Source organism: Rhincodon typus, chromosome 31 (genome assembly GCF_021869965.1).
Source record: "Rhincodon typus isolate 14 chromosome 31, sRhiTyp1.1, whole genome shotgun sequence".
NCBI lineage: Eukaryota > Metazoa > Chordata > Chondrichthyes > Orectolobiformes > Rhincodontidae > Rhincodon > Rhincodon typus.
In genome coordinates, this window is record NC_063362.1 from 20,469,443 (window position 1) to 20,491,064 (window position 21,622).

General features: G+C 38.8%; 1 protein-coding gene across 8 annotated transcripts in view; it reads left to right on the top strand.

The window, feature by feature from the left end:
• Positions 1-21,622, top strand: part of tmco4 (transmembrane and coiled-coil domains 4) — a 106,298-nt gene that overhangs the window by 22,761 nt on the left and 61,915 nt on the right. For all 8 annotated transcript variants that reach the window (XR_007265315.1, XM_048615207.1, XM_048615210.1 and 5 more), the window contains 5 exons: positions 5,097-5,194; positions 6,619-6,762; positions 10,047-10,166; positions 14,138-14,302; positions 17,368-17,504. Coding sequence is in view for 7 of the 8 variants with exons in the window: in XM_048615207.1 (XP_048471164.1) it covers positions 5,097-5,194; positions 6,619-6,762; positions 10,047-10,166; positions 14,138-14,302; positions 17,368-17,504 (664 nt within the window). In the remaining variant the exon portion in view is untranslated. The remainder of the gene's footprint in view (positions 1-5,096; positions 5,195-6,618; positions 6,763-10,046; positions 10,167-14,137; positions 14,303-17,367; positions 17,505-21,622) is intronic.

Genomic DNA, 21,622 nt, shown 5'->3' on the forward strand with positions numbered 1-21,622 from the left:
CAATGAAGTAATTACATGCTTTGTCCAATCAAGGGTTTGGATGATGATTAAAAAGTACTCTGGTTTTACAGACGTGTTTTATAATTCTCACATGGACTCTGAAACTATGTTGCAGTTTAGAAGTCACTAGAGTGTGCCTGCAGTTTCCTTATTCTGCAACAACTCCATTGATATTTCAGTTCATTACTTAACATAACAGACACTAAACCTTTATCTGTGACTGTATGTACTGTGTGTATGTTACATATATTCCCATGATACTTTAAATCACACTTAAACAAATGGCTTCACTCAAAACTAAGTCAAAGATTGTGAGTTGAAGAAGCCAGTATACACAATTATATAGAATCATGTAAAGGGAAGCAATGCCTAGTGGTATTATAGCTGGACTGTTAATCTAGAGACCCAGGTAACGTTCTGGGGACCTAGGTTCGAATCCCACCATGGCAGAGGGTGGAATTTGAATTCAATAAATATCTGGAATTAAGAGTCTGCTGACTGTCAGAAAAACCCATCTGGTTCACTAAAGACCTTTAGGGAAGGAAACTGCCATCCTTACCTGGTCTGGCCTACATGTGACTCCAGACCCACAGCAATGTAATTGACTCATAACTGCCTCTGGGCAATTAGGGATGGGCAATAATTAAATAACTGTGTTCTGAGGAAGGGTCACCGGACCCAAAACGTTAACTCTGTTTTTTCCTTCACAGATGCTGCCAGACCTGCTGAGCTTCTCCAGCAACTTTGTTTTTGTTCCTGATTTACAGCATCCGCAGTTCTTTCGGTTTTTATGGGCAATAAATGCTGGCCTAACCAGCGACACACTCATCCCCTGAATGAATAAATAAAGAAAAAAAAGTACATTTTACAACACAGAAACAGGCTGTTCAACCCAAATGATCTATACTAGTACTTATGCTTCACATGAACCTCTTCCCACCTTACCTCATTTCAGTATATCTGCACATAAGTTAATGCATCTCTTCTTCTTGTCATTTTCTGGCTTCCTCTATGAACTATCTGTGAACAGCATCAATGTTATTTGCTTCACCTGCACTATGTGGAAGCAGGTTCCATGTTCTCACCACTCTATGGGTAAATGTTTCTCCTGAATTCCCTGTTGGATTTAATGGTGACCATCTTATAATTATGGCCCCCAGATTTGGACTTTGCACAATTGAAAAGCGCTTCTCTATGCTTGCACTATCAAGCCACTGTGTATCTGCAGAGGTCACTGTGGGGACGTTAAGTCACTCCTCAGTCCTTTTTATTGTTAAAGGATACAGCCCCAGCCTATATTTATTATTTCCTAATAGTTATAAGTCCTCTCAGCTCTGGTGTGTTCTGTTTAAATCTATTTTACAGTTTCTCTGGTGTCTCCATATCCTTATTGTGATGTGAATACCATAACTATGTACAGAGTGGTTTTGTATTTTTTTTCTGTGTGACAGTTCAAAGTTCTGCCTCGTCCTATGAGGTGTTTCCACTGATCTTGACATTAGTATTGTTCTCCAAGCTCCAAAAATGTTGGATGTCTTTAAGTTACAGGATCATATAACTTACAGTTAAAGTTCATTGGCACTGACTCATAAACGTGCTCTCCAGTACTGTTAGGTGCAGAGTAACGTTCCCATTACCCGGTCTTACTAGTGTAGCTTAGTTTGGATATGGATTACAGCTTGGCAGTATAGTGTAGAAGAACCTCCCTCGTGCATAAGTCAGAATTTTTCCTGTTATCATAGCAACTGACCTCTTGTCTCTGCATGATATGACAGTTGATCAATTTTTTTCAACAACTGCATGTGTTGACTTGATATTTTCGGTTGACAGCAGTCCCTCATATTTACATATTAGAAATGGAATATTGGTTTTGACTCAAACTGCTCAAGTCAGCATAAATCAGCACTGACTGGCTTCTGTCAGTAGTTCAAAGATTGACCTCTAGCGAACAATAACACTCACTACATGTTATTTTAAAATTAGTATATCACAGAATTGGTACAGCATAGAGGAGGCCATTTGGCCCATCATTCCTGTGCCAGTTCTATTACATGGTGCCAATCTCCTGCGTTTTCCCCTTATCGCTGCACACCATTTTTATCCGAAAAGTCACTCAATGCCCTCTTGAATGCCTCACTTGAAACTGCCTCCACTACGTTTCCAGGCATTGTATTCCATACCCTAACCACTTGCTCTGTGAAAACTCATGTCACCCTTGCTTCATTTTCACATCATTTTAAATCTATGCCTTCTCATTCTTTTTCCTTTTACAAGTGACGACAGCTTCTTCCCATCTATTCAGTCCAGCCTCTCATGAGTTTAAAAACCTCTATCAAATCTCCTCTCAGTTTTCTTGTCTCCAAGGAGAACACCAATTTCTTCACTATGCTCCTGTACCCCTTTCAAATTGTACTCCCTATTTTGTATTCTCTTTCAATGGCCTTCTGACCAAAGTGCATCATCTCACACTTCTCTGCTTTGAGCCTCCTCTACCACCTATCCATCCACTCTACCAACTTGTCAGTGTCCTTTTGGAGTTCCATACTGTTCTCGCAATTTACAGTTCTTCCAAGTTTGGTGTCATCTGCAATCTTTGAAATTGTGCCTTACACACCAACATCCAGATCATTAATATATATCAGGAAAAGCAAAAGTTCCAATACCAACCCCTAATTACTCCACTACAGATCTTTCTCCAACTGAAAATATTCTCAACCGTTGCCCTCTGTTTCCTGTCACTCAGCCAATTTTATATCCATGTTGCTGCTGCTACCCCTTTTACATCATGACCTGTAGCTTTCCTCACAAGGTTGTTGTGTGGCACTGTATCAGACACTTTCTGAGAATCCATATATACCAAAACAACAGCTTTAACCACATCAACCATTTCCATTATCTCCTCAAAAACCTCAGCAAGTTAGTTAAATACAATTTCCTCTTTAGAAATCCATGCAGTCTGTATGATTAAATGGTGTATGGATTCAGAGGATTAATAACACAAGACCTTTCACACATTTTTTCTTTTTGGCCTATATCAATTCTTCAATCACTGCACCACTTTAAGCTACATACCATGGCAAGTAAAAGACGTTTTAAATATATTCGTAACAATAAACAATATCTGCATATATTTCAAAGCTGAATCATATGGCTCTATCATGATTATTGACTTCTCAGTGACGTGAAAATAATTAGCTCAATCTTGGGCCAAGGTCACCAGTGTCCTTCTCAAACAGAATGTTGCATTCTGACTTTTTTAATTGCAAAACTATACTTCATTCATAAAAAAAATTATCTGCATTCACAGGTACTAAAGCAATTCTGAACAGTCTTTGTGTATCAATAAAAACATTGGAATTTGACATTCTCTGCAGTTGCAAAAACCAAAGGCATTTCTTACTCATGCCGGAGAGTATTTACGTTAATGCAATGAGAGTGTCTGATAACTGATCAGACCCTCGTTAAACTTCGGCAGAAAGACCTTAGATTTTTCCCCACTGTGCCTTGGTGGCAACTGCCCCAAGCTTTAGCGCATCCCCCGGCATGTAGTTCTGGGCTTTGGAATGTGCCAGTCTGCACTCAGTCTAGTCATTACTCTTTACTGGAAGATGAACAGTGGTCGGCATGATGCAGGGACCTAAACTCCTTATCCTTTCCTCAGATCTAGGGTCAGCTGAGCTCTTCTACATGTTGTGAGTTTTCGCAGTCTCGACTCATTTCTCTGTGAATATGATTCTCAAAAACAAAACAGTCAATAAATGGCAATACAGAATAGAGCAAATGTATTGTGCTATACTTGTGCTTTAGGATAGAGCATGCTGTGTTCATGGGGCTCTTAGTTTATCTGTGAGGTTCATGTTGGCTTTTCATATTATTCCAATGTTAATTCAACTGTTTTTCTCTGATGCAGTCCACTTAGTTTTCTGACCATGTATCAAATTTTAAATAAGTAAATTGTATGAAGGGCTTGATAAGGACATGATTTCTCCAGCTGATGGGTTTATGCTAGAGAATCATAGAGGGCCCTGAAACAGCAATCATGCTGTTATATCCAAACAGGGACAAATTATCCACTTTGCTATACAAATATTGTGACATTCAGCTGATCACCTGCGTAGTTGTTTATTTTCCAACACCTTTTGATACATTAGGTAACCTGCTAATCAAAAATGCACAGCATTGTGCAGCAGTGGGCTGCCAGGGCATCATATAAACTGGTATGTATTTTTCACATGCTGAAAGAAGTTCACCATCCTTCAATGAAGTTCTTGCTCATTCGCTCCTTCAGTTGCCATCCCATTGTGAACAAGGGCCAGACAGACCTGATGTTTGATTTGACCTTTACTTGGCCTCCGAGCTGTTTTTGAAAACTCAATGCTGCTTCATTTTGAAAAATGAGCACAAGTGATCTGAATGGAATATTTATGACTATGAAAGAAACTGCCTAACTAATTGGGCAAATTATTCAATGTCATGAAGGATTTAAGTCTCTCGGAAAGCAACTTAAAAATAAGGACGTTTGAAGTAAAAAGGAATAGGAACAGGATAATATTAAATTATGGAATAAATCAACAAGGATAGGAGATCTGATCAGTGGAATCATGAGACAGTTAATCATGTTTGTGAAGGAATTGAGGGATACATTGGGAAATGAATTTAATTTGTAGAAAAAAGAATTATTGTTGCACTTTATTGGCATCAGTTTCTAAAAGACAGCTTAGATCTGAAGTGAAGTGAAAATGACCAGAAAAGTACCAATATATGACTTGCTTAGTATCTTCTCATCAATGATTAGAACCACTACATATCAGGACTTGGAATAGCTTTAAAATGAGGTGAGATCTCTATTAGTAATCTGTTACAAACATTATTGTTTAATTGATGGAGATGATGTTGATTCGGCCATCTATCTGTAATGTCACATTATAAAGCCTGTAATTGAATTTGTACTGATGCCATTTTTCTTCTTAATTGCTGTTCAGTAAGGATGTTGCTCACTGTAAGTATTATTTTACCGCACACACTCCAAGTTTCATTGCTTCACAAATTTACTTCCTACATTGCACCTAACCCATTTCCAACCTCAACATTTCCAGAGAACTTGAACTTTCCCGGAAAACAAAAGATCGTAAAAAGAAATTAAAGAGATATTTTCTCATTGGACTTGCTACAGTTGGAGGTGGGACAGTGATAGGTAAGTTATAACTGCCACTACCTTACAGTGTTGGGGATGGAGGGTTGGAGTTGAGATTGGTATCTTATGGCAGAAATTGGTTATTGAACTTCTAAGTATGTTAAAGTTAAAACTGGGTTTTATTGGGAGATGAAGCTGCAATAGATGCATTAAAACAGAAATTAGTTGCAGTTCTGTAATAGGTGGAGGTGTAATAGATGCATTACAACTCACATTACATTCAAACTTGTAGAGCTCTGTCCGCAAATTGAAATTAGACATGCAGTAATTAATATGAAACCTTCGGCAAATTAATGATAAAGCTGTCAGTCTGGATAATTTGAGTTAATGTCTCCAATGGCATATCTGAATTGGTTTCACAATACGTTTCAACTGGGTTGACACTTAAAAGACATAAATACTTGGTACTTACTTTGAGAGCAGATTCAAATAGACATGACAAACTTCAAATGCTTAATCTCAATGCATTATACTCAAGTAGAGTAGAGGGTCCTTAAAATGGTGCTGACATATCTGAATATTAGTGAAGTTACCACAGTCCCAGAGGACCATAGGAACGCTCTCTCGTTAGAGAGAGATGATTGGTGGTGAGTTTAACATGAAGATGATCGTGCCTCAGGCAAGGGGTGAGATTGAGAAGACAGGAACTTCATGATAACCTCAGATGTTGCAAGAATTGAATCTGCGGTGTTGGTGACACTCTGCAATTGCAAACCAGCTTCCAGCCAACTAAACCCCCCCTCCAACAGTATTATACAGGAGCAAACAGGACATTTAATTCCTTGTTAACATTAAGAGTTAGGAGACTGTCGCTTGAATGGTTCAAGAATCTTCAGAGAGGAATAGGAAGATCTATGACTGAGCAATTCATCATTTGCTTGGTGGGAACCTCACCCATTATGTGTTTAATTTGAAGAATTGCCACATGTAGTTATTTTTTACAGAACTAATTTAGTTAGAAGTTAGAGTGAATGTTTAATTATCCTGAACTATTTCACAGCAAATGCTATTACCTCTAACTGTGCTGTGCACCCCATCACATTGGAATGAACGAACCAAAATGAGTACAGTCAGAATTTTTCAACGAACTCAAACCAACAAAATGTAGCATCTAGCAATTCACGTCTATTCATTTAGTTCAACTCCTAGGTGAATGTCAGCATTCTGTTATGGTGCAATCAAACATGTAGTGGACGAATTGTGCCTTTCTGTTTTTATGTCATCTGTGTATGTGTTGGTGAATCATCTATTGTAATTAAGGTAGAGGTTTATGTATGGGAGATTTGATGCTACTTCACGCGCAGTCATGATTCTTAGTGATTCAATTAAGAAAGGCTACACCTTTGATTTCAGTAATGCAAATGATATGAGCACTGTTCTTTGTGTGCGTTAAGCTGTTAACACATTCTCGTTGTTACACGCAGGCCTTACTGGTGGCCTTGCTGCTCCCTTTGTGGCAGCAGGAGCCGCCGCCATTGTGGGGACAGCAGGAGCAGCTGCACTCGGTTCCACAGCAGGAATTGCTGTAATGGCATCGTTATTTGGGGCAGCAGGCGCTGGACTGACGGGTAGGCATGTTTTAATTTTTTTGTTTTACTTCGGGCGTTAATGTTGGAGAGTGGAACATTCTTTCAGTTTATTCACTTATTGTTGGATATGATGTGGCTGTGAAAGGAGTGACAGTTTACTTCATGAGAAAATCGCACCCCAAACTCCTATGTTAAGATTAAACAAACAGGAGACCAGTCAGCCCATCATATATATGCTGTCTTTTTGATGGAATAATCCAAATCTAATTCTGTGGCCCTGCTTTCTTTAAACGGTCCCCAAGGTGAGATTCACAAAGATAGTTAAAAAATCATTCTGCCCATTGAAGCTCTTCCCTCCAGTGTGCAAGCTCACATGTCAATTCAAATCCTTTTGGGACCCTAAAATGCAATAAAAAGTGCAAGATCATAGCTCCCAGAAATCAGCCAAAGAAAATCTGACGTAATTTCAGGACAAACATGGAAGTTGGTCCCCGACTCCCTAAAGCGGCCAGGCAAAACTCAACATGATGATAGTTACTTGTAATTCCTTGTGTTCCTAACTAACCTATAACTTACCTTCTATAACTAGAACTGTTGTCCTTTCTCAAAAATGTGGTTTCGCATCCTGTTTTAAGGGTTGAGAGAAATCAATATTCATCATATACGTTAGTAATCTGTTCCAGAAGCTGATGGCTTCCTTACAAAGAAATGCTTCCTAACCTGTTTGCCTAATGTTCTAAATTCATATCCTCAAGTCGTGCTGACTGCATACGTCTCAAAAAACCTATCCAACTGCATGTAATCTGATCTCTTGAACATTGTAAATACCTTAAATGTATCCAATTTAATTCTGAATTGCTGTAAATAGGCCTGACTCCTGAAGTCTACGTTAATTACGGCAAGCCTTATTTCTTGGATTCATCCTCTGCACTGTTTCTCAATGACTTCCATCACATGGGGACTCATTATATAACACAATACTCCTGTCTCTGGCTGTACGAATTATTGTATAACTAAAACAACTTTACATTGTCCCTAAAACCTTATCTGGCTCCTAGTGGCCTTTTCAAACTGTACTGAGCATCCTTTCATGGTTTATCTGTTATGTATCATGATCCCCGTTTGGTTGGGCCATCTGTGTGGTTATGCCATGAACATGCTTCATGCTTCATGTGCACTTTGAAGTATTGGTACGTTAGCTCACCAGCAAAGAGATCAGAGTAGATAGGCCGAAACCATTACTTCTCATGAAAGGATCAAGAACAAGAAGACACAGATATAAAATAATTGGCAAACCAAGCAAAAGACATAAGAGTAAAAGCTTTCCCATACAATGAATAGTTAGAGTATAGATTTCACTGTAGAATGTGTTGAGGCAGATTCAAAAGGGAATTAGGATTGTTATTTGAAAAGGAAGAATGTACAGGGTTACGAGCAGAACGCCATTGTGAATTGCCCATTCAGAGAGCTGGTGCAGATACGATGGGCTAAATGGCCTTTCTCTGTAATGTAGTAATCCTGTGAGCAGCTATGCTATTATTTTCCTTAATACAGGTATTCAAGTTATCCTAAGTATTTCTTATTCCTCTAACATTGGTTCTAATATCAATTTAAAATTTAATATTTTGTCCTTGCTCCTACTTTTCTCGTTCAGTTTGAAATAACAATGTAAGTTTAACTTATAAATATTATTAATATTCATGATGACGTTCCCCTTTATCTGACATCTTTGTAGACTTCATTTGAGCTTTAATGGTCTTTCTTCAGTACTATTGCTTTTCTTTCCATTCTGCGCAATTCTGGTTGTAATGCTACAAGGTTCCAAGTGACATCTGTAAAGTGTCTATGAAAATTAAGTACCCCTTATGATGACTTATACTGTTCTGACTGTATATCCCAGCTTTCCATTAGATTAGTAACTGCTTCACCACATTGTCTAGTCATTGAAAGTGATAAGGCTGTTATTTCTCTCAGGCCTCTTTCTGAGTCTCCTTATGGCTCAATCAACTGAATCATGTGCATATGGAAGTTGTTTTCTTTTGCACAAACTTTACATTTATCAGTGAGTTTAAGAGCCAGCCCCTCAGGAATGTTTTTATCCAATAAAACATTCTAATTTCAATTTTAAACAGCATCCCTGTCACTCATCCTTGTCCTTTCAGAATGAGATTTCCATCTTAGTGCCAATTTCTCTTTTAAACGTGGGCCAGCAACAATTAGGAAGGGGAGCAAAGACTGTCCAAACCACCACCTTGTTGGAGCCATAAAGGAGCAATTCATGGAGCTTTGATTCCATCAGTCCAAGCAGTGAAATAATGTGAGAACCCATAGCATCATATTGCACGTTAGCATGCCTTGTATAAAGACTGGCAACTTTCCAATTTGTGAGACTGCGTCCAAAGTTTGTACCTGCTTGTGTTGCTTGGTTGAATTTAGTCACCGTGGTTCAGCCACAGGTGGGGTACCATTTTGGAATGCGGAATCAGAGATGAGAGAGAGAAGAGAAAAACAAATAAGGGATTAGAAATCAAAGTGAACTGATCTCATTTTTGCCCTGCTGAGCAGAGAACAACTTGATGTGGATATGCTAGTGTTGGACTGGGGTGGACAAAATCAGAAGTCACACTACACTGGGTTATAGTCCAACAGGTTTATTTGAAATTACAAGCTTTCCGAGCGCTGCTCCTTCGTCAGGTGAGGAAGGAGCAACGCTCCGAAAGCTTGTAATTTCAAATAAACCTGTTGGACTATAACTCGGTGTGGTGTGACTTCTAACAGCGAATAACTTGGGCAGCAGTGATGAAGACTACTAATTTGGAGAAGAGACTTCAAGAGTATCCTTGAACATCTTAATTTCTAGGAATTTCTTGCTGAGCTAAAATTTAATGAAATTAAATTAAATATGTTCTTAAGTAAATTTAACACTTGGTGTCATATCCTAGACAAAAATAGACCAGAAAGCTGCTTCTGCCTTCAATTATATAAATATAGAATTGAGGAAAAGAGCAGTGTGCTTATTAACAATGTTTATATTTTCATTCACTGAACAGTGCCTTTGCAGATTTTGGAAGGAAACAGTATCAGTTTCAATTATATGTGTGATTTTAATTTTAGTGTGAAAACATTCGCATGTACATCTTGCAGTTTTACATTTTAAGTTTCATGTATTTCCAGATATTATTCAATACACAACAATCTCTCTCAACAATTAAATTTTATCATAAGATAAATTTGTTTATTTTTATAAGTTTTTTTTTAGTGGGAAATATTCCTTGCTTTAATCTTTTGTCGACATAGTTAAATCTGGTTTTCATTCCTTTCAGGATACAAAATGAAAAAAAGAGTAGGAGCCATTGAAGAGTTTGAGTTTCTTCCATTGACTGATGGAAACCAACTGCACATCACAATAGCAATCACTGGGTGGCTATGCACAGGAAAATATGGTATGGAGAATGAAAATGCACAAATCAAGACCAAATGCACTTTTAAAAAAAACTGTTTGCTCAAGGGACAAGGTTTGCTTCAGAAAATAGCTTGGCATTATGATTCCGCTTACCCCATGAATTGTTCCAAAAATATGTCCTTGCTGGAATTTTCTCTCCATAGCACATGGACCTCCTGGCAATTGTAGCCTGAGATGCTGCAGCATGAGTTTCAATCATCTAATTTAGCGCAGCCGGGGTCCTTCATCATCTGTATGGCTCAATACTATTCCATATGGCTTCGTTCCCTATTGGACCTAACAACAAAGTTTCAAGAAAAAGTTTAAAGTGTTGCATTCATCTACGTAACTGGAAATGATAGTCACCAGAGTGGGATGAGACAAGAAACTCTGAAATTTTGCTGCAGTGTTCTGCACCCATCCCAGTTCGGCTTATCTTTTTTGCTCTGAGAAACAAGTGAGGAATTAATGCAAAAAGCTGCACAGCCTTATTTAAGTGAGTTCTTTTCTCAAACTGCATTACGACCCACTCAGTATTAAAGGATCATATCATTTAGCATGGTATTTCCAATTGACAGGCTTTGGCAGGCAGAAATCAAATTTGGTTTGAAGAGATTGGCAGTAATTTCAGATAAGTGAATTTGTATGTGACAGGGTTACTAACTATCTTTATTTCTGTACCTTGAGTTATTCTGCCTTAGCAAGTGTAGTAGATGCTCTGGTTTACATTAGTCTTTACATTGGATCAAACTCAATTACAGATAATGTGCCACGCTTGCCTGGAAAGCTTTCAGATATAAAAATAGCTAACAAGGATGTTGTGTGCTATAGACTGCCATATATAAGAATCTTTGTTGCCAGGGAACTGCTATGCTTATTGGGATAGAGTTTTGGTGGAAGCAGTTAATATTTTCCCAACTCTAGAATGAAGGAAGACAATGAGAGCTCGAATTTCTGAAGCGTATTCTCACATCTGTCAACATGTCTAAAAGTTTCAAATGCAATGAATAAGTTAAAAGTGCAGTCATTGTTACTCTTTTTTATTCACTCATGGGATGAGGGCATCACTGGCTAGGCCAGTATTTATTGCCCATCCTTAATTGCCCAGAGGGCAGTTAAGAGTCAACCACATTGCTGTGGGTCTGGAGTTGCACGCAAGGATCAGACCAGACCAGGTAAGGATGGCAGTTTCCTTCCCTTTAGGACATGAGTGAACCAGATAGGTTTCTCCAACAATCAACAATGGATTCATGATCATAAGATTCTTATTCTAGACTTTTATTACATTCAAATTTCACCATCTGCCATGACAGGATTCAAACCTGAATCCCTGGCACATTACCTGGGTCTCTGGAATAACAGTCCAGCAATAGTACTATTAGGCTGTCACCTCCCCTTAGACCTAGGCAAATTGGGGCCACAGCTGACACAAAACTGAGGTCTAAAAAACTGCATTTTCACACTGAGTCAATGCTGCAGCAGACTATACTGATAGAATCACTTCAGAATTAAAATAAAAGTGCAAACAAGATGGAACAACAAAGTGGTGCATGGAAACACTGAGAAACTCGTCAGTTTAACTCATCAGTTTTCTGATTGTGAATTTGGATGTTACAGTACCTCAAATAAGAATGAGGTATTTAAACATAGAGAGTAAAACTGCACAAAGAGTGGAAGTAAGTCTTCTATCATTAGGCAGCAGGTGTGGTCCTTAAGATTGAACTGATGGATTGTGTATGGAAAAGCAGTCGTAAGTGGAAATATTACTTGACTATTTGTTCCTCTCTAACTCAAGAAAGTTTGGTAGTGCTTTGATGTTATTCTACAATATCAGGTTCACCTGTGATACCTTCGATAGTTATGCATCCTACAATCACTGTATAGACAAGCACATAAAAAAAAAACCTGTTGCTAAGGCATATTAATTCATTTAGTATCCACTGAACTGAACCCCAGCAGTAGTCAGTACCTTCAAGTGGGACGGGGAGACACTTGAACAAAAGCTATAGACAATTTTTATAGGCATACTTAGTTTCAACAAAGTAACTGGCTAACTTTCAGGTAAAAATCAGAGTTAGTAATTGACTAAGACGTTTATATGAGTTGTGTTTCATCGTCCAACTACCTTTTACAAATGTTGAAATTACTTTAAATAGTGCATTTTCAGCTCACAAGTATAATCTTATTTCAGTCTAAATATCAGGTAGTGAATGATTATGCAACTTGTATTTGGCACCCGTAGCAGCAGTCTCAGCCAAATGAGTGACCTCAAAGTGTGTGTTGGGTATATAAAAAAAATCATCCTCTCAGGGAGAGGGGAGAGAATATCTCTTCAGATTCACAGTGCAGGTGTCAGTAAGAGTGGAGCAAATAAGTCCAAAGATGTGCATTGTGTTCTCTCACCTCACTGAATTTCACAATCATCAGGAAGTTGCGTTAAAAAAAACAGTTAAAGTGACAGAGAAGAAGCTAATTGATGAGTCTTTTGTTTTTCCAAATAAGGGACAAGTTTGAAAATTTATTTCCAGTAAGTATGGGCAGCGATGTAATAAATAAAGGCATAGCAGGGAGCCATTGAATGGACATTTGATACCATGTGGGGTCTCCAGGATACATTCCATGTCCTAAACAATCATGATCAGCATGTGTTATCAGCTAAGGCCCTTGTAGCAGCTCTAAGGGATCCGAGAAGCTGAGAGCTAACTGGATAATACAACTGAGGAGATGGTCATGCCACTTCTTAAGGGCATGCAGAATGACAAGGACCAGTGAAGACAGGTAGGAGATCCCTGAGTGTATCTTGATCTCTAATGACTATTCCGAACACCGGCGAAGATGATTCATTGGGAAAGTCAAAGCCTGAGAATAATCTATGGATGCCTCATCTATACAGGGGGAGAAGAAAAGACTGAAAATCAGCACTGAATGGGGATTCAGTAATTAGTGGGAGAGTATGCACTAGGAGGCTGAGGACCAAGAACTGCAACGTGGGATTAGGCTGAATAACTCTTTTCTCGTTGACAGACACCGTGGACCACAGAGAACATTTTGAATTTTGTTTTTAATATTTACACACCCTGAATCATTAAAAAGAAGTTGTAAATTAGCAGTACAGTATTTAATTTTGTTTTGTGTTGCTGAGAGGTTTGATGTTTCAGCTGGAGCCAAAGAGGGGATAAATTGTGAGAAGCATGTCACCAAAACCAACAGCAGCACACATCTATGGATCACATTATACTTCATTGAATACAATGTGCTCACAGATTCATAGTACTTTGCTCAGAATGCAGTTGTAATTAATTTTGTTTCATGCCCAACAGGTGGAAATAAAACAGATGGTTGATGTAAATGCATGAGTTACCCGTCACAGTATGAGACAGGCATGATAGATGAGCTGGCACATTCTTGTCCTTCATTTTCAAGTTCTCATATGAAAGGATAAGAGAAATTCATTAGTGATGTAAAGAATCAGTGCAAAAAGAGGACTTGACATGTTAATCTATTGCATCTCTTTCAGACATTGCATTTTGCTTTTCTTTTTTTATGTGAGATATCCCCTCCCCAGAAAAGTAGAGTCTTGGCTGCTTCGCCGCATTCTTGCCTTAAAGATAGAAGTTTCTGCATTCTAAGCTCACTCCAGGACTTGAGTGTGTAATCTAAATGGACACTTTGATGCAGTGTTGAGGAAACACTGCACTTTTGGATAAGACATTAAACTGCTAAATCAGTTCCCTTAGGAGAGGTATTTCTCAGCACTATTTAGATAGCAACAGGGATTTAATTTGTCTCATTACTGTCTGGAACTTGCACTGTGCAAAGTGGTTGTCCTGTCGTACCACACTGCAACAGTAACTACACTTCAAAACAGCCTCATTAGCTGTAAAGTATTTTGGATGCTCTGAGGTCATGATAAGTTGTATGTAAATGTAAGTTATTTTACGTTCTCCTTAATCATGCATTGATCTCCATCAGGAAGTTTTGAGGCACCTTGGCGCTGTCTGCTGCAATCCAAAGAACAGTACTGTCTAGCCTGGGAGTCAAAGTACTTGATGGAACTGGGTAATGCCCTTGAATCTCTGCTGAATGGCTTGGTCAATATCGTTGCACAGGAAGCACTAAAGTACACTGTTCTCTCAGGTAAGGCAAGACAATGAATATTGGCTACAGTGACTGTTTCAAAAAATTTCAATTTACCAACAGAAAAAAATTGAAATTTTATAAAATATTGATTTTTAAAATATATTGTAGCTCCACATAACTGGGCCAGAATCAGATATCGGCAATGTAGAAACCATTTACTATTAAGTCCTCTACAATATTATTTTTCTTTATAATATTCTAATGTTAATAATGTCAGTGCAGTGGTCCAGTTACCGTTTGGTAGTACAGAACTTGAGTATTGCTGAAAAAGACACATTTTTGCCAAAGTTTTAAGTCTTGCACTCATTAGGACAATTCACAAGAAAACTAATGAAAAGGAAAAACAACATTTACATGGTATGAAAGAAGAAAGCAGATTGGTTGAAGTCGACTCTGATCCATCGAGCCATTGCCATGGAGAATGCATCAGTCAAATAATGACTGACAGTTAACTCCCAACTTTTGCTTAAATTTTAAGCCAGGGAGGTTGACTCTAAATAATCAAGGCATTGTCCTGAGGATTTGAACTGAAACTGGCCGTCACCTTCATAGTATTGTAGAGTATTACAACAATGAAAGAGGCCTTTGACCCATTGTGTCCACGTGGTCATCAAGCACCTGTCTGTTTCAATTCCAGCTCTTGGCCCACAACCTTTTAAGCTATGGCATTCCAACCTAAATATTGCTTAAAGATTGTGATGATTCCTGCCTCTATTATCCTTTCACAGACTTCCATATACTTCACACTGTCTGCGTGACAACATCTCTCCTTAAATCCCCTCTAAACCTTGTTTCCCTTATTCCCTTACCTTAAATCTACGCCCCTGATAAATGACTCCTCTGCAAAGGAAACATTTATTCCATTTGGCCTTATCGATGCCCCTCATAATCTTATAGACCTGAATCAGATTACCTCTCAGCCTTTTTAGCTCCAAGAAAAACAATCCCAGCCTATGTAATCTCTCCATAGCTGAAATGCTCCAGCCAGACAACATCTTGGTGCGTGTCAACTGCACCATCCCCAGTGCAATCACATTGTTCCTATAGTGTGATGACCAGAACTGCACACAGTATTCCAGCTGTGGCCTAACAATTGTCCTGTATAGTTCCATTATAACTTCCCAGCTCTTGTATTCATATGCCTTCTTAACCACCCAAATCACCTGTCCTGGTGCCTTCAATGATCTATTTGTACATGCACTGATCCTGCTGATCTTCAGGGATCCCAGGGACCTGCCATTCGTCATGTACTCCCTTGCCTTGTTAGTTCTCCCAAAATGCATCATTTCACAAGTTTCAGGATTAAGCTATATCGGCAACTGTTCTGCTTATCTGATCAGCCTGTCTGTATCTTCCTGTAGTTTATACTGGACTCTATATATGTTAATGCATGGGGCAATCTTCTTTGCAGGTGGAAATAACATATGTACACACTGTCTTGTTTCAATTCAACAAAACAGGTGACAGCCATTCTCTGATTCATTCCACAGGGCAATGCCTTGACGAATCAAAGTCAACTTGCCTGATTTGAATTTAAACAAAGCTGGATGGAGGACAGGTAACTGTCAGTCCTTACTCAACCAGTGCATCTCCATGGCAACACCTCTACCAATCAGAATCCACTTACTAATTAATCAGCACTGTACTCTGATACAGCATAAATACTGTCTCCTTTACATTGGCATTCTTGTGAATTATCCCGAGACGTGCGAGATGAAAAGCTTTAACAAAATGGGTCTTTTTTCAACAATATTCGGCATTCTAATTCTTATTGCAATAACTTCTTTGTACTGTAATTTTTGATGAGCTTCAGCATTCCAGTTTTTAATCTCACTGTAGAATTCTGATTATCTGTGGTACCCAGCAGTATTCTAATTAAGATTTGTTGCCTCAATATTCAATCCACACACTTTAGCAAACTTGTGTGAAATCCGAATCTGATTGAATTCAGAGTTTGCAATGTGATTGATGAATTGAGTTAAAATAAATTGGTGAAGTTCTTACTTATTCTGATTCAAAGTTTGAAATTATTGAAATTGTATGTGTAAGTGCCATGATACACTAAAATTTATAAGAAAGTCTTATCTCTGTGTGGATTCCTTGCAAACATTTTACTTACGTTTGTGGTAAATAGATTCAGTTATAGCACTAAAGAAAGATCCAGTTCTGTGGGATAAAATAATGAAAAGTTTTTTGTTCCATTTTTGTTAAATAACTGGAAAATTGTAATGTATTGTGAATTCATTGTACTTTACGCAGAGCTTGTAATTTAACCTACTTGCATGGGACCGAATCAAGAGGGCAGTTAAAATTAAATGAACATATCCTCTGCTTTTCCACCCTGGTCTGCTCATTGCAGTTTCAAATTGGAGCAGATAAAGACACGGCCCATGATGTCACTGTCCTTTTCATATACGTAAATGACATCCAGTGACAGTGGGGATCGATTTGTAATCCAAGCAGGGACAATGATGGCTTTCTGCCAGGAAACGTTAGCTGCAGTGGTGGAGTTGTCATTGAATTCGGAATACAGAGGCCCAGGCTAATGGTCTGGGGACAAGAGTTTGAACTCCACCATGGCAGATGGTGAAATTTGAAATAAATTAATGAAATCTGGAATTAAAGCCAGTCAAATGGTGACCGTGAAACCATTGTTTAGTGTTGTTAAAAACTCATCTGGTTCACCGATATCCTTTAAGGAGGGAATATCTGCCATCTTTACCTGGCCTGCATGTGACTCTAGATGCACAGAAATATGGTTGACTCTTAACTGGCCTGCGAAATGCCCTCAAAAGACATTCAGTTCCAGGGCAATTAGGATTGGGCAACAAATACTCATATCCTGTGAAGGAATAAAGGAAAAAGAAGACAAGCATATGAAGTAAACAAAATAGAGGATTAGGTAGAGAATGATGCATTTAGATAAGGAGGATTGAACAGAGCATAAGCTCTTTCGGCTGAATGGACTGTTCTTGCCTGCCATCTATCCTATATCCAACATCACTAAGTTGTCCCAGCATCGTACCTTTACAGCCTTAACAACTCGTCTTTGTACTCACCAGGTATTGTGACTGCACTGTCATGGCCAGCCTCACTACTGACTGTTGCTAATGTCATTGATAATCCCTGGGGAGTCTGCCTCAATCGCTCAGCTGAAGTTGGAAAGCATCTGGCTCACGTGTTACTGAGTAGACAGCAGGTAAAAGGCATATTTCAGGTCAGGTGATGTAACTGATTTACGAACTGAACAAATGCTGTAAATTTTCCAAAGTACCAATTAGTTAAATTATTGAAATAAAATGCCTCCAGCATTCAATGGGAAAGAACCATAATTTTTTATTCACCAGTTCTGCCTCCCTTCATCTAGACGTGATGATTTTCTTGTTTGAGAATAGAATCACATATTGCACTCAGCACGCCACCCACATGGCTATTATCTATGACTGAGTTCTTACAGGTTATACAACTGTCCAAACCAGCCATCTATAAACATATACTTGTTATGGGGATTACTTTATAGCCAACAAGCTGCAATTATATAAAGCCTATCATGTAATAAAAGTATCCAAAGCTGTACGCACAGATGAGAAACAGAAGCTATGTAGTGAAGGGAGAAGCATTATTGATGGCAACTGAAGACATATCAAGAAAGATTGTTTTTGAAGGGATGGAGAGAATGGGCAAGGTTTAGAGAGATACTCTTTTAAGTTTGGCCAAGACAGTTAGAGGTCCTACCAATAAGGTTGGAGCAGAGTGAAGGGCATGCATCATAGATATTTACACAAGTAGAAGGATCCTTAGGGACTTGTAAATGGACACAGGTAGATAAGGTGGTTAAGAAGTTTTAGGTAGATTTAGCTTTATGTAGGGTTAAGGCCCAAAAGTTATTTGCCTTTATTTGTTGAGGCATTGATTACAAGAGCAAGGAGGTTATGATAGAGATAACAAGATATGGAGCTGGATGAACACAGCAGGCCAGGCAGCATCAGAGGAGCAGAAAATGACCCGAAACGTCAGCTTTCCTGCTCCTCTGATGTTGCCTGGCCTGCTGTGTTCATTCAGCTCCGCACCTTGTTATCTCAGACTCCAGCATCAGCAGTTCCTACTATCTCTGAGGTTATGATAGATCTGTGTAAAATGTTAGTTAGGCCACGGCTGGAGTATTTGTTCAGTTCTAGTCTGTATAGCAGAGGAAGGATGTGATTGCACTTGAGAGGATGTAGAGGAGATTGACCAGGATGTTCCATGGCTTGGAGTATTTTAGCTATGAAGGGAGATGAGATAGGCTGGGGTTATTGTGAATATGATATATTAGGAGGTGGGTAGCCAAAGGAGGTTGGCAAAGTTGGAAGTGGAACAGGACAATTGTGGGATCAAATTTAGGTGCTGTATATTTGGACAACTTGCAGTTTATGCATGCTGGAGCTCAAGGGGTTGGCAAAGCGAGCAATAAATAGCTGAGTCTCAAATTCTGGAAACCAAGAATGTAAACTCCAACATTAATGGGGAATAAAGTGAAGCTGGAAATAGACATTATTAGTAGTCGTTTTTGAAGCTTAGCTGTGAATCAAATAGGATACTGAGGTCACACCTTTCAAGTATATACAACAGTTGATCCAAAGACAGAAGTTGCTGGAAAAGCTCAGCAGGTCTGGCAGCATCTGTGAAGAGAAATCAGAGTTAACGTTTTGGGTCTGGTGATCTTTGTGCTTACAAATAATATTGCCAAAGAACGTAAACTAGGAAAATCTGGTAGCCAAGGTTATTTGATTTTCTGGCCTTGTCTGAGCTGCTCTCCTGGACGATACCATAACATCTTGGCTACTTGGACTCTATTTTGCTACCTAGTCAAATCAATAAAAGTAATTGTTAGTGCCGTCTCCCACCGTCTTGTTAGCTGCTGAGTCTCAGAACTATGTGTCATTGTGTTGTCAGCTTCTCACCGTGCTGCTGTTCTGAATACTCTGTTAAAATCTGTCTTATTCTGATCTGTCTCCATTTTTCCCATTGTCTTCTAACACAGTATTATCCTTTTTCAAAGAAAGGAGACTAAACTGTACAGATTACTCCAGATATTATCATGAACAGTTACAGTCCATGTGGTGTGGTACACTCATACTACATTTAGGAGAAGGTTCCTGACTTTTGAACGATAGACAGTGACAGAACTGCAGTCTATTTCCAGCTGAAAGAGTGGTAGAGACAAGATCCATCAAGAATTTTAAGAGCTATTTAGGTGAGCACTTGAAATGCCATCGCATATAAGGCTATGAGTTAAGTGCTGGAAAATTAAGTTAGAATAAATGGATGTTTAAAGACTGGTGCAGATATGATGGGCCAAAGAGCCTTGTTCCATGCTGTTAAAAACTCTGACTTAATTCAGAATGGTGTGAGATCTTAGTGGAAAACAAGCAGGTTGTGGTGTTCTCATGTGCCTGCTACCCTTGCTGATCTAGTGCAGAGTTTGCAAGTTTGGAAGATGCTGTTGAAAGAAACTCGGTCAGTTGCTACAGTGCAGCTCATAGATGGTGCACACTTCAGACAGTGTACGTCAGTAGTGTAAGGAGTGAGTGTTCCTGGTCATTGATGATGTGCTTATGAAGCAAGTTTTTTTGCCCTGGACGGTGTCCAGTTCTAGAAAGTTTTTCCAGCTGTACTAATCCATGCAAGTTGGGTGTATTGCACCACACTCCTGACTTCAGCTTCTTAAATGGTGATCAGGTTTTAATAAGCTAGGAGATGAGTTACTTGTGGTGAAATTCCCAGCATCTGACCAATTCTTGCAGCTTCTGTACTAATCTTATGGATCTAGTTCTGTTTCTGGTCAATGGTAACTCACAAAATGTTGATGTTGAGAGATTTAGTTATGGTAATACTGGAAGGCAATGGATAGATCCTCACTTGATGGAGACATTGGTTGCCTAACGCTTGTGTACAACATTCCCTCTAAACAGCATGATCTTGCAGCCACTGAGAGGTTCCATGCACGCATGAAGACACTTTGGCTTCTGCTTTCAGAAGACATTGCCATACATGGACCTTGGAGATCCACACAACAGAAAAATATCATTAAAGGGAACATTGCTTGTGAAGCAAAAATGTTACTCGCCACTCGCCAAGCCTAGATGTTTTACAGGTTTTGTTGCATGGACCCCCTTTAATATTGTACCATTTGGTTTATTTTGCCTCTCCTCATTTTTCCTTCAAAATGCCACACTTTATACTACACTGCACTAAATTCCATCTGCCGTGTGTCTACTTATTCCACCATGCGTCTGTTTATGTTTTCCTGACATCTGCTACTGTTTTCCTCGCTGTTTGCTACATTTCCATGCATAGTATCAGATGGAAACTTCGAAATCACATCCAGCATATCCAGGTCATTAATATATGTAAAAAAGATCTGTGATCCTAGTATTTTCTGATTACATTCAGTTCACCACCACACTCTACTTTTACTGTTTGTTAGTTTTGTCTGCAGGCTGCACCTGCCCCTTAGTCCCATGGGATTTCATTTTGCTAATAAGTCTGTTATGTGACACTATTAAATATCTTCTGATGGGCTACATACGTGACTATGCTACCTTCATCAATCCTCTCACTTTTTAGCATTAAAGAACTCAATCATATGTTCCTACATATACTACAAAGGAAATTATGTGCTTTGGGCTGACTAAAAATAGCTATAAGTAAAAGCAAATGAATTGTAAACTTAAATAAAAAGGAGTATTGCTAGAAATACTTAGCAGTCCTGTCAGTAACAATAAACATCAGAAGAATCTACACCCAAAACACAAATCTATCTTTTGTCTTTTCAGAAGTAAAGCTGGATTATGTAAGAAATAAGTTGCGTGGGCCACTAGGCATTTCCCTGTCTGCAATGACACATTAATGGAAGTTTCACAGTCCCAGCTGAGACTACTTGAGTTGTTAATATAGGGGATTAATTATTTGTTTCTGGTAAAGAAAAGGTTGACATTGCATTTGTAGTAACATAGATTGCACATGTCTGTGTTTGAGGCAGCCAGCACCCACTGCTGACACTTCAGTTGCTATGTAACAAGAAGCAACATAATTTTTAACAGCAGTGCAAGACTAGTTAGATCCACAAGGCTACCCATTTATCCTAGTTCAACCTCACTACTGATCTGCTTCTAAACCTGCTTAGGCCTTCTCTGCTGTGACTGCCTTTTTTTTCAGTATTCAAGTAATCACCTCCTGAACACATGCATTTTGAAGTTCTTAGCTGGTTCTGTATTCAACGATTCTATTGCCCTTTGGAAGCAAAGATTTTCCATGACCTTCTTTATTCCAAAC